The sequence below is a fragment of the Lepidochelys olivacea genome (assembly GCF_965140295.1).
Source record: "Lepidochelys olivacea isolate rLepOli2 genome assembly, chromosome: 3".
Taxonomy (NCBI): Eukaryota; Metazoa; Chordata; order Testudines; family Cheloniidae; genus Lepidochelys; species Lepidochelys olivacea.
Window position 1 is genome coordinate 115,738,534 of NC_140413.1, and position 13,571 is coordinate 115,752,104.

Genomic DNA, 13,571 nt, shown 5'->3' on the forward strand with positions numbered 1-13,571 from the left:
ACAGCGTTACATTGACTCGTATTTAGCTTGTGATCCACTATGACCCCCAGATCCCTTTCCGCAGTCCTCCTTCGTAGGCAGTCATTTCCCATTTTGTATGTGTGCAATGATAAAAAGATTTAGAAAAGCTGACCTGTGAGGAAGGGTTAAAAAATTGGGCATGGTTTAATTAGTGAGAAAAGACTGAGGGGGGACCTGATAAGCCTTCAACATGTGAAGGGCTGTTGTAAAGAGGATTGTGATCAATTGTTCTCCATGTCCATTAAGCTAGGACAAGAAGTAATGGGCTTAATCTGCAGCAAGGAAGAGTTAGGTTAGTTATTAAGAAAAACTTTCTAACTGTAAGGGTTGCTAAGGTCTGTGTGGGGCGCAGGGGCTCCCTGAATCCCACCTCCCCCTACCAGGTCCCACTCTCTCATTTACTCTCTCTCTCTTCCCCCAGTTGGCAGCAGTTGGGGGAGCTCTCTGAGGGAAACAGACACGGGCAAAGGATTGTCTCATCCTCCTCTCCTCTCCTTGCAACAGAAGAGGATCTGGCTGAAAAGATGGCCAGTCTCTCAGGCAGTCTCTTGGGATTTAACCCTATGGGCCTCGTCTGTCAGAGTCGATTGCCCCTTTGTGGGGTTTACCTTTTGCCTCTCCTCCTGGGGCATACTGCTTTGCTGCCAGTCAGGCCAGCTTCGTAAGCAGTACATCCTATGGCCGTCCCCTCCTTGGCTGGACCACCTCTCTTACCAGCAGTAAGACAGAGCAGCCTTCTTCCTATTCACTGTCCCTTCCTGCTGTAAGTTTTCTTCTTTTAAGCTCTTCCCCTTCCAGGCTGAACAAACCTTGCAAGTGTGCCTTGTTAGTGCTAAAGAGGCCAGGAAGAGTTTGTTTAGTCTCCTCTGTACCAGAATGAGGGTGTGTCCCGTCACACTCTGGAATAGGCTCAATGCCCATGATTGGAGATTTTAAAGACCAAGTTGGACAAACCCCTGTCAGGGATGGTCTAGGTTTACTTAGTTCTGCCTCAGCGCAGGGGGCTGGACTTGATGACTTCTTGAGGCCCCTTCCAGCCCTACATTTCTAAGATTCTGTGTTCAGAAATCAGCACCTTAAGGTAAAAGTTCTTGCTCTTCAGAAGTGCTGAGCACTCGCATTGAAAATCAGGCCAGAGTTTAATAGGAATTCTTGGGTGCTCATACCTCTAAAAATTAGGCCTCTTATTAGGCCATTTATTTAGATCCAGGAGCCTTAATTTATGCTCTGATATTAAAAAATCTTGTCTGTATATTTAATCTTGCTAGCATACATTTAACCACACCCATACAAGTAAAATATGTATTGTGCTTTCTGGTTTGAACAGCTGATGGTTGTAACAGAGCAGTTATTGTGCAAATGCTTGCTTTTACTGACTTGCTTGTATAATCAGATTGTGCATCAAATGGGAGTAACTTCAAACCTAACAAAAGATAACATAATCTTCCAGTAGAAAATTATTTCATGTGAGGCTAAATCCCTTTGATGAAAAAGCTTCCATAGAGAAGAAGGAAAACTTTCCTTCAGAAATCCATGACCTGGGTCCTATGTGTGCTATGTCAGCTCCTCTCCGAGAAGCTCGACATAGCACAAAAAATGCAGAGAGCAGTGTTTGCATTGTCTGTGTAGATGTGGACCAGAGATCCACAGGAAGCTGTAGAACAAACTCACGGATCCCTGACTGGACACTGGTGTAGAAGTTCCTCCATACTCTATTTAGGCACTCTCCCTTTATGGCCGCATGGATAGTTCACATACCATAATGAATTTGCTTCCCTGACTTGTTGTTAAAAGATCAATGTGTGGAATTTCTTTTGAGGATTTGAGAGTTCAGTTTTAATTGAACCTTAAGGGTAAGGTTTTTTCATTTAATATTGTTACATGAGTCTGTCTGACACCAAAATGTATCCGGTGTCTCTTATCTGAATTAATCTTATTTCTGCTGTGTGACTTTGCAGCCCTGACCAGATAGGAACTTTCCCAAAACATTCCTTCTGTTTGGATTGTTAGCAAGTTAAACAAAAAACTCTGTATGACAGTGGAGGTGTAGGTACTTAAAGATACTGAGTCTGCCTCTGATCTTGTTTGTACCCACATAACTCAAGTGACTTGGACATTACAGTACATCTGTTTTATACCAGTTTAAGTGAAGTCAGAATCAGACCCAGTATTGCTTAAATGTTCATATGTATTGGGAAACATAAAGTGGCATTGTTTGTTTAGCATAAGCTGGCATCTGAAAATGAATATATTTAATTTTATTGGAAAACAAGTCAAAAGTTAATTACTGTTCAAGGTGAGGAAATGGTGCATGCTAATGACCTAAGCAAAAGGCCATAAAATGAAGGTACACACCCACCTCCACCCCTGCCCCTACCTTGCTGAACATGTGAGTGAGCTTTCTTCTAGACAGCTGAAATGGACAGCTGTAGGTTGAGGGAGAGCAAGAAATTTTTCTGCTGTGCTATATAGATAATATTTCAGTACTTTGTACACTGAGCTTTGTTCTCACTAAGCATTGCTTTTTGTAGTGTTTGATTCAATGAGTTTATTTCCACATAAGTTTTATTTTATGATGATCTTTCCATTTTCTGATGTGACAATAATATCAACTTAAATTCAAAGTAACCTGAACTGGGCCTTGGATACTGTTAGTTTGGGACAATCACTTGTGGCTACCTAGAAGAGCAACTAATTCTGACATTGAAAACCAGAATCTTAAGGATGAGACAGCCCAAGTACAAAGTAAACATTGCTGCAAGGAGGCAGGCTTGGCCAGTATGGGTATTGGGAGAACCAAACGGCCTGAAGGGTATACATACAGAGGTATTTGAGGTTCATGATGGAAAACTATGGCTCTACACACTGAAAAAGTGACCCACAGTTAGACTGTCCAAAGCTGCAGGTAAAGCTTATTGGAGGACTCTTTTTAAGGAAGAGTAGTTTTCAAAATAAACTACCACTATGGTATGGTATAGTTGCTTAACAGTTGCTTTATTTTGATAACCATGGCAAAAGAGAATGGTTTCTCCATTGCAGTATATTGATTTTTCAAAGGTACCAGAGAAGGCAAAATCATTTAAGATGTTTTAAAGGTAAGAACTGTAGTATCACATGTACGTGTGTGTATATTTTCCAACAGAAAATCTGTGTTTAAATGAAGTTAATTTTGGAAGTACATATGAGATGTTTAGGTTAAAACCATTATAGGGGCATAATTGTCCCCAAAATAAGTGGTATAAACCCAGGAAATTCAGAGTGAAAGTTGAATGTAAGAAATCCAAACATGAAGGTATGGAGATGCACTTTTCTTTAAGCAAACTTAACTCTGCCCTATAGTATCATCATGTTGTAACTAGACAATTGTAATTAATGCATAATAGTTGTTGAAGTTGCATGTTAGATTAAATTGTTTTCTAAAGACACATTAGATTGTTTAAAATCCTCACGCCTACATTACACACTACATGAAAAGATGTGTTTTAACTTGGATTAGCTAACCTACATTAGCTAACTTGGGTTCAAATAACAGTGAAGACGCAGCACCTTGGTTTTTTACCTGGGTTAGCTGCTCAAGTTGAAGCCTCTAGGGCAGCTCAGGGTTGTACTTGAGCTGCTGAACCAAGTTAAAAGCTGTGTTGCCATGCTGTTTCAACCCAAATTCCTCCAGCAGGGTTAGCTAATCTGAATTAACACCACACCTTGTTACAGAGGCAACATGCAAATGTTGATATTGTAGGTGGGCACAATTTAAAGGTTCAGGAGGGAGGGTGTTTGACCGCCCCATGTGTCGCCTCTCAGTGTAGACATACTCTTAGTGTCACTACAGGGCAGAATGAAGGTTGTTTGGGTGCCACGACTGGGCACCCCTGCTTTAAATGCAAAACTCATGTTGGCCTTAACTATGGAGCTACAGCCTGTGCCACCATAGTATTTTTATTTCATCTTTAAAATAATAAAGGGGAGAGAAGAGCAAATCTTCCCTTTTCCTTTCTTTGCTTTCTGCCCCTGTAAATTTGTTACTTTTTTTTCATCATTTTCTAAATAAAAAAAACGTGGGGAGGATTTTTAGCTATATATCAATTACCACTGAACTCAGTAAATACAAAGATACAAAAAAAAAAGTCGAACGTGCAAGCTGAAGAAACTTTATAATTTGGCAACTATCTGTCACAGGTATGGGGGACAAGGAGTTAATTTATCTGCCTTGTCCCAAAGTGAAGCACTCTAATAAAGAAGTATGGACTGCTTCTCTCAGGAGAGTTTCTTTATGAAGGTCAAACCTTGAAATAACTATGTGAGAAAGGACTTGAGCATGCTCTGAAAGGAATCATTCCCAAGAGAGTGTAGGCTGTTCTGTGTTTCTCTTGCATGCACTTGTTGGAGACCCCAGGGCATGGCCACTACTTAAGTCAAGGGAATGGAAGGCCATAAGAGTCAAGAAAGTCTCCCTGCTAAAGACCTAAGGGTTTCTTCTTAATCCCCCCCCTTAATAAAATTCAGGCCTGGCTGGTTTAAGTAAGCTCTTTTGCTCTTAAAACAATGTTGCAGCCGCAAATAATGCCTTATAGTGTAAGGTTTGCTAACGCCAAGTTAAAAATAATAAACAGCTACAAGGCCAGACAAAATGTGCTGGTTGTTTAAGTTGCTAAAACTGCTTGTTAAAGGTTGCAAAAAATAAACATTGTTGTAACTCATATAAAAAAGGCAAAGTATTTGTGCAAAGTTTTAGTTGGCTAATGTGTAGTGCAGTAGCATTAAAAAATATAAAAGTGTGTGTAATAACCTGCTCTGGTGTGCAGAATTTAAAATTCTATTCTCCCTGTACCTTGTTTGCAGCTGCAGATAAACTTTTCTGCTTCTCCACCCCGTTGTAATTATTAAGTAAAGCACACCGGGTAACAAACCCCTGCTGTTGTTTTGCCTCTCGGCACTGGGTGCCGGCAACACACTCATGAATGTAGAAAGTGTAATTGTTTTTCAAATCTTAATGTAAGGCTCCAATCCTACAAAGTTATATGCCTGCGCTAACCTTTTAGCCTGGGCAGGGTCCCACTGGAACTCTGTACCAACCAGTCCCTTTCTAGGATTTGAATCAAAGTTTAAGATGGAGTGTATATACTTTGCACCCGGATGGTCAGTGAAGGGATTAAATGTCTTCAATGAGGTGACAGAAAAGAGGCCATTTTTAGAGCTTTAATTGCCTACACATTAGCCTATCCTATTACCTGGATGACTTCTCAGTATTCCAGTCAGCTTATAATAGATAATGAATGTGTCTGGCTAAAAATTGCTACAAACCTTTCTGCAATTGGGTATTTAACCCGGTGAAATGGACAAATGCCTGGCAGTAATTGAATCTGTTACAAGTGTAATTTAATCTGTAGAAAGCCCAGAGGTATGTCCTTTTAAAAAGAAATCAACACATAAAATGACAAGTGCCCAGTATTATAAAGTCTGTTGTGGGAAAGAGATGTTGCTATTAATTATTGTCCTACAGCAGTTAAAATTTAAAATCACAATCATTTTAAAGCTACTAGATCAGGTCTTGAGCACTCTAAGTGTCAGCAGGCTTCAGATATTTTTACTTAATCTGGACCACACCTATAGTCATATTACAGGCAAAAGTACTATTAAACTCCACAGTTCTTTCCCCAGTGTAATGACTGAAGAATCTAATGCTGGTCTACATTTAAAAATTAGATCCACCCAGCTGTGTAGCTCAGGGATGTGAAGAATTCTTTCATCAGCCTAGCTACCACTCCTCGGAGAGGGGGATTAACTGCATCGGTGGAAAAACCCCTTCCATCTAGGTAGGAAGAATCTCCCCAGGGCCCTAGAGTGGCCCAGCAGCAATGCTGTAGCTGTGCTACTATAGCAGCCATAGTGTAGACAGGCCCTAAGAATAAATGGGTTGTCCTCTTCAAACACAGTACATACTTTCGCAATTATGGGACTGACCTGATCCAAAGCCCATTGAAGCCGGGGAATGTCTGTTGATTTAATGGGTTTTGAATCAAGCCCTAATGCTTTTCCAATTGAAATAAATGGCAACATTTGAGTGGCAACATCACGAGATGCATATTTCACTCACTGAGGCCTGGTCTACACTAAAAAGTTAGGTCAACCTAGCCACATTGCTCAGCCGTGTGTAAAATCCACACCCATGAGTGATGTTGTGAAGCCGAGCTAACCCTCTGTGTAGACTAGGTCAAAGGGAGAAGTGGATTACGTACACCAACGGGAGAACCCTTCCCATCAGTGTAGGTAGTGTCTACACTGAAGCATTACAGCAGTGCCGCTGAAGCGTTTCCAGGGTAGATAAGCCCTCAGGTGAATCCACACCTCTTACTCTGCCACCCCAAAAGATCTCTGTTCTGCAGAATTAGTGTAGCTTTATTGTGCATGGGAGTGTGTTGCAGAACTCTGCTGTGTGCAAGCAGCCTCCTGGATGTCATTGAATAGGAGAAAAAGAGGATGGGGCTGGGTGCCTTTCTTCTGTCCTCTTTCAAAGATGAACCAGGTAAAGCAGCTGCAGTTTCTGCAGCCTGATGGAGGACTCCTCCTCCCCTGCTACCAGTTTCTCCTCCAATCTAATGAGGGCTAGAGTTCCCCTTAGTGACATACAATAGAAAATAATGTGTTTATTGGTTGTTTTTTTTTCTCTTTAGGTTGTATTTTGTTGTTGTTGGGTCATTCCTCTCAGTGTGCAATCAATATTTCCCTAAAGCCTTTTTGGTCCTGGTTCAATTGTGCCATTTTATTTAACACTAACCCAAGGCTACAGCCCTTACATTTTGATAAGTGTCACTGAAATTAATGGCAGTTTTATGTGTGTAAATCAGGAACCAGGCCAGTTTGTAAATATGAGGCCAACAGATGCTAGAAATGAAGGGACTGTTGGATGAGTATCTGAGGGTGGAATTAAAAATGAACATGCAATGCAAACCAAATAGCTACAGGAAAATAAAATGAGAGGGGAAAAAAAACAACCTTTTGAATATGGCCAAGTAATTTAGCATTTGGCAGCATTGTAATTAGCCATCTTGTTGCTATTTCCTGTTATTAAACAATTCATTTTTTAATTCCATTCCATTGAGTTTATTGGTTAGCGAATCACATAAATGTTGTCAAGTTAATAGAGAACAGCTAAATGATTTTTGGTTTATATTATGAGTTTTAGTTCTTATCCGCTTTAGAAGAAAATGTGTTCAGCAAACTCATTTTAATCAAGTGGTGCTTAACAGCACAGTAACACTGAGTGGAGACATCTTTAAAAGAAATTTCAGTTGTCCCTGGTGAACCCTAGGTTCTCTAATGTTGACCAGGACAAGCAAACACATTTTAATTTTTTTTTAACACTGTCTACACTAGGGGGTAACATGTTTGTAAAACGCACTTAATTAAAATGTATTAGTCAATCTTTCTAAAATGTTCCGTTTTTCCAGATTATATGCAGACTGGAATTTGTGGCCCTATTTAATTGAAATTGATTACCAATTCACTCAAGTTAGCTAACATCTTTGTAAATGTTAATCTAAACACTCCACATTTCAGGACAGAAAAGTTTGTGTTTTATACCCTAGGATGAAATTTAGGGTGAATGGGTGTTCTGGAATGATCACGGAGTGTCTGGATTAACTTTTACAAAAGAATGAGGAGTCCTTGTGGCACCTGTGACTCCTCATTGTTTTGGGGGGAACAGACTAACACGGCTACCACTCTGAAACCATTTACAAAAGACTTAGCTACTTCAAATTATTTGGCAGCGTAGGCATAGATAATCAGGTCTTTGTGGTGTTCTCCATTTCTGATTCAGTAGCTCACTGCAGCATTTTTTCCCCAGCAGCTTCTATCATTTTTTCTGAAGAAGAGCTCGGTAAGCGCGAAAGCTTGCCTCTCTCTCTCACCAAGAGAAGTTGGTCCAATAAAAGTTATTACTTCACCCCCCTTGTCTCTCTAATTTCCTGGGACCAACACAGCTACAAGAACACTGCATACAACATTTTTTCTGATTTTTGGTTTATATTGTGAGTTTGTTTCCTTTCTTTTAAAAAAATTGTTTATTTATAAGTGGGAAATCTTCCACTGTTTGGTAGCTTGGGGATGCATCTTTCTTGTGCCTCTACCATGTATATGTCAAGTTAACTCAGTCTCTGTCTTGTTGGTTTTCTTGTTTCCCAGATGGTGTCCCAGCTTGAAGCCCAAATCGCTAAACTGACTGAGCAGCTGGAGAATCAGACGAGATTGCATCAGGAGGCTCTGCAAAAGGCCAGGAAAGCAGAAAAACAATTTGAGACACTCCAGGAGCAATTGATGCGTCTGGATGGGGAGTTGGTGTCTGGAGACGTGATGCGAGATGATTTGAAGCTTGAGAAACAAAAAGTAACAACATAGGTTATTTCCATTTGTGGGAATGTTTTTCACAAGCCAGAGATATAGCTGAGCGTCTTTATTGTATTTTAGTGCAGCGGTTCTCAATCAGGGGTCCGCAGCCTTTCAAGGGGGCTACGCGGCCTTGTGACTGAAGCTCCCATCCCTGCCCCCTAACACTCCCCGAGGAACTGAAGCCAGGAGGTGTGGGGCTGAATCCCTGAGCTCTGGTGCTTCCTGTGGGGCAGAAGCCCTGAGCCCATGGGCAGAGTTGGGGATATGGAGGGCATTGCCCCTCTCCGCCAATTGCAGCGAAAGATCACGACAGTCCCGTGGAGGCAGCTCCATACCCCCGACCCCATTTCCTCTCCCCACCCCCTGGCCAGGTTGGAGGTAGGAAGCTGGAGCCAGGCAGCATGGGCTAGCTGCTGCTCTGGCTGGTGTCATGGAGCAGGCAGTGGCAGCATTGCCTTGTCTCCTGCTGGTGCCCCATGTTGAAGCTGTTCCTCAGGTCCCAGCCCCCTTTGCTCCCACAGAGGCAGCTGGTTAGGCAACGTGGCTCCGTGGCTGGCAGACCCCTCCGGGAACAGGGACTGCAGGGGAACCCTCCCAGCACACAGCCCCTAATACCCCTTTCCCTATACCCTGAGCTACCCCACTGCCTGCACACAGCCCCTAGCCACCCCCTCTCTGTACCCTAAGCTATTTTCAAACTTTTTGAGCTAAGCTATAATTAAGTTATAATTTTTGGTTGCGTCCCCCCCACCCCCAACCCAGACAGTCTGGGTGGCCAGCTAAGGTGAGTCAGGGGATGGAGGTGGCACTTCCTCTCTGGACCCTGCCATGTGGAGGTGTCTTGAGCCCCGCTGGCTCCTGCCCCCCCAAACAGAAGTCAAATTATGCCTATGCCCAAGGCCCCTGCCCTGAAGCCCCCCTCCCCTGCTGAGCTCTGGAGTCTTTATAGCCTGTCAAGAGGGGCCTCAGAGAGAAAAAGTTTAAGAATCCCTGTTTTAGTGAGTACTCAAACTGTGAGTTCACATGCTGGTGCTTTGGGGCATATAAAACTTTTAAATAAGGACTTGAAATGTTAACTGATACCTAAAGGACTAAACTAACTAGCCAGAGAGGTAGAGAAGAAAGTTAAAGGTAGGTGTCCAGGTCATCAGTCCAGGACCAATGCTTTGGTGCGAAGCCGGTGACTGTTTTGAGCTGTCTACCAGACAGCTGTTCTGGACACTGGTCCTCCACCTTTCGTATCAGTGTCTTGCTAATACAGCAAATTTTGGTAAATTTTAACCTCCACCTCTAGCTACAGGAAGGGAGATGGAGCTTTCTGTTTAATCCTCCCACTTCCCCCATAAGGGAAGAGGCTTTTCATTTTTTTACTTGTCTCCAGATGTCTGCTGCAAGGAGGTGGTGTGAGGAAGAGGTCTTTCTTCGCTACTCTGCCACCCATCAGCAGTCTCTATATTTTGGGTTCCGCTCCTCAATGAATAGCTCCAGTTCCTGCCTCTGCTGACATTCGTATGCTCCATATTCCCAACTAGCAGCAGCATTAATCAGAAAAGATTCTTGACAGTTTCACACTCCTGGATGCCAAGGGCAGCCATGAAATTGAACAAGATCTTTTTAATTTACTTCTGTTGCTGTTTTGCAAAAATATGAGTAGCAGCAGAGGGACTAGTGCTCTTTGTCTGCAAAGAGTTTTATGTCATTGCCTTCTGAAAAGGGTAAGGGAAAATAATAGAAAAAAAACAACTAAAATTCACCTGAATGCACAGAAAATCTTCTAGTTGTTCCCAGATTCCTGGTTTATTTGAAAAATCATCCCTTAAAAATGTTTCTACCCTTCTTTTGCTACACCCAGCGAGGCTTCCCCTACTTGTACCTCCATGGCAAGCTAATATATGCTGGGTTGTTAATAACTAATGCAAACTATGAAGAGATATCATGTAGTTCTTTCCTATGGCACCAAATCAAATAGTATTGTTTCAAGTTATCTTTCCTGGCCAATGTTAATTTTTCCAATGTGTTGGATAAATAATTTAAGCAGTCAGAAAGAACAACTGAGGTTTCAGATTTCCATTTCTTAAGTATTCATTAGCCTAACTTTGAATAGAACTTTTAGGGGTCCCACAAAATGTATTCAGCAATAAGAGCAGGGACCAGTAATTTGGAGAGACAGTCCATGCAGGATAACATACTGGACCCAATGCTGCAAGAAGCTAAAAGCTCTTAACAGTGCTTAGGATTGGATCCAATATTTATACAAAGATGTTGGCATATCATTGCCTGCTTTGGCTAGAGCAATTAGCCAATAGTAGGGGCATTGCAGGGTTGTTTCCACTGGGAGGAGAAATGAATGAGTCAGGTATAGTCTCTGGTGCAATCTAGTTTATTTCCAAACATGTAAACAATGTCCTGTTTCCCTGAACACAGTAGAAACAAACAGGTAGTTTTCTTGCTCACGATTTCCAAGTCTACCCCTCCGGTCAGTTCTGTGCCCAAGGAACTTGATCTTTCTGTCCCCTCTCAGGGTCACCACTGTTTCTCTCCCTGTCCACTGGCTTTTTTAAAGTAAGCAGACATGCACAAACACACACACACACCCCATGCCAAACACCCCCTAGCCACTGCATTTGCAGCCTGTCCCAAGGAAATCCCTCAAACCATATGGCTTAGCTTCTGATCAGGACTCAACATGCGGCATGTTGCCTTAGGTGGTGGCTTCTGTTGTCTCCAGCTATCTCACTACATCAAAGAGTTGAATTGCTCCTTCCACTTAGCCTGAAAGAAGGGCGCTTTGCGCACACCTATCATCATTAACCAAGTCTGTGATTGTCTATAGATCAAAGACCTGCTTGATGGTAGCCATTAACACTGCCTAACCATGCTTTTCTTTTCAATCTGAGTTCTTACAGAGAAGTTACTAACACCAGACATGTTCAACAAAATACTCTTTTTAAGTCATTTGCACTAAGCCTTATTTTTTTTTTTCAGGGCCCTAGTGACAGGACTACAGACCTATATCAATATAACTATGTCACTCAGGGGTAGTTACATTGACCTAACCCCCTGTGTAGACAACGCGATGCTGATGGGAGAGCTTCTTCTGCCAACCTAACTACTGCCTTTTGGAGCAGTGGATTAACTACGCTAATGGGAGAAGCTCTCCCACTGGCGTAGTAGCATCTTCACTAAATCGCAGCAGTGTGCTATAGTGCTGTATGTGAAGACAAGCCCTAGGAGAGAGAGGCTGGCAGGATTCTCAGCCAAGCGGTAGGTCTAGAAGCTAATCTCCTTACATGAGCAAGATTACTGATTCCTTGTGCCTCTTGATGATTCATCATCATCATCACTCCCATAACCACATTGGTCATTGGGGCACCATCACTGATAAGCAATCAACCAATTGTCTCCACCCATGATGATTGTGTATCAGTGCTTGAGTCTCCGCAAAGTCCATTCCTGTCCACTCTTTTATGTTGTCAGTCCATCTCTTCTTCTGTCTACCTCTTCTTCTCTTCCCCTGTACTGTCCCTTGGAGGGTGATCTTGGATAGGCCAGATCTTATTACATGGCCATACCACTTCGGCTTGCACTTCTTCACGGTCTTCAGGAGGCCTTCATATGACCCAGCGCATTGGGTGATGATGTTCCGGACCTCTTCATTGGTGATGTGGTCGAAGTAGGAGATGCCCAGGATTTTAAGGAAGCATCTCATCTCTACTACCTGCATTTTCCTTTCAAGTATTGCTGCAAGGGTCCATGTATCGCACGCATACGGAAAAATGGAGATGACCAGTGCGTGCAGCAGTTTCAGTTTGGATTCCAGAGAGATGTTCTTATTCCTCCAAATTGGCTTTAACTTTGCCACTGTTGCTGCTGTTTGTGCAGTTCTTACCAGAATTTCTGCCTTTGATCCTTCATCAGTGATGATTGCCTACAAATATATGAACTGTTTCATTGTCTCCAGCTCTTGTCCACTGACAGTGATATCTGAGCTGATCCCATCATGTTTGTCATCAGCTTGGTTTTCTCTGCACTGATTTTCAAACCGTATTTTGCAGAGGTTTCATCCACTCATTTCAGAAGGTTGGCAAGTTCATCTTTGTTGCCTATCAGGCCATCAATGTCATCAGTGAACCAAAGATTTGAGATTGTTCACCCCCCCCCCACCTCAATGCTGACTGTGCATATGTGATCTTCCAGGGCATCAGTCATTTTGCACTCCAAGTAGATGTTGAACAGTGTGGGTGAAAAAAGGCAGCCTTGCCGGACTCCAACAGTGGTACGAAACCACTCTCCTATTGTGCCATTGATGAGAACTGCACTGCTGGCCTTGGCATACAGTTATTTAATAAAAAGAAAAGGAGTACTTGTGGCACCTTAGAGACTAACCAATTTATTTGAGCATAAGCTTTCGTGAGCTACAGCTCACTTCATCGGATGCATACTGTGGAAAGTGTAGAAGATCTTTTTATATACACACAAAGCATGAAAAAATACCTCCTCCCACCCCACTCTCCTGCTGGTATTACCAGCAGGAGAGTGGGGTGGGAGGAGGTATTTTTTCATGCTTTGTGTGTATATAAAAAGATCTTCTACACTTTCCACAGTATGCATCCGATGAAGTGAGCTGTAGCTCACGAAAGCTTATGCTCAAATAAATTGGTTAGTCTCTAAGGTGCCACAAGTACTCCTTTTCTTTTTACAAATACAGACTAACACGGCTGTTACTCTGAAACCAGTTATTCAATAGTAAGAATAAGCTTATGACTGACACTGTACTTCTTCATGATTGTCCAGAGAGCTTCGTGCCATACTCTATCAAACACCTTACTGAAGTCAACAAAGACGTGGTAGAGGTCCTGCTGGTGGTGTAAGTACTTCTCACACAGAACGCGAAGATTAAAAATCTGTTCTCTGGTACTTCTTCCAGCATGAAAGCCAGCCTGTTCTTCAGCGATGATATCTGTTTCTTGCTTCAAGCTGTTCAATATGACTTTCAGCATTACTTTGCTCGGATGGCTAATTAATCTTATAGTTCGGTAACTCTGACACAATTGCAGGTTGCCTGTCTTTGGCAGAGTGATGATTAGTGACTGTGTCCATGTGGAGGGTCACTGACCGGTCTGCCAGATCTTGTTGCAGATCTTGGTGAGTACATCTATTAC

The 13,571-nt window shown here is 42.5% G+C and overlaps 1 protein-coding gene across 6 annotated transcripts in view; it reads left to right on the plus strand.

Moving 5' to 3' along the window:
• The window catches only part of LOC311517377 (coiled-coil domain-containing protein 170-like), a 133,831-nt gene that overhangs the window by 92,659 nt on the left and 27,601 nt on the right, over positions 1-13,571 (plus strand). For all 6 annotated transcript variants that reach the window (XM_084622156.1, XM_084622154.1, XM_084622151.1 and 3 more), the window contains one exon: positions 8,206-8,406. In XM_084622156.1, the coding sequence (XP_084478282.1) occupies positions 8,206-8,406 (201 nt within the window). The remainder of the gene's footprint in view (positions 1-8,205; positions 8,407-13,571) is intronic.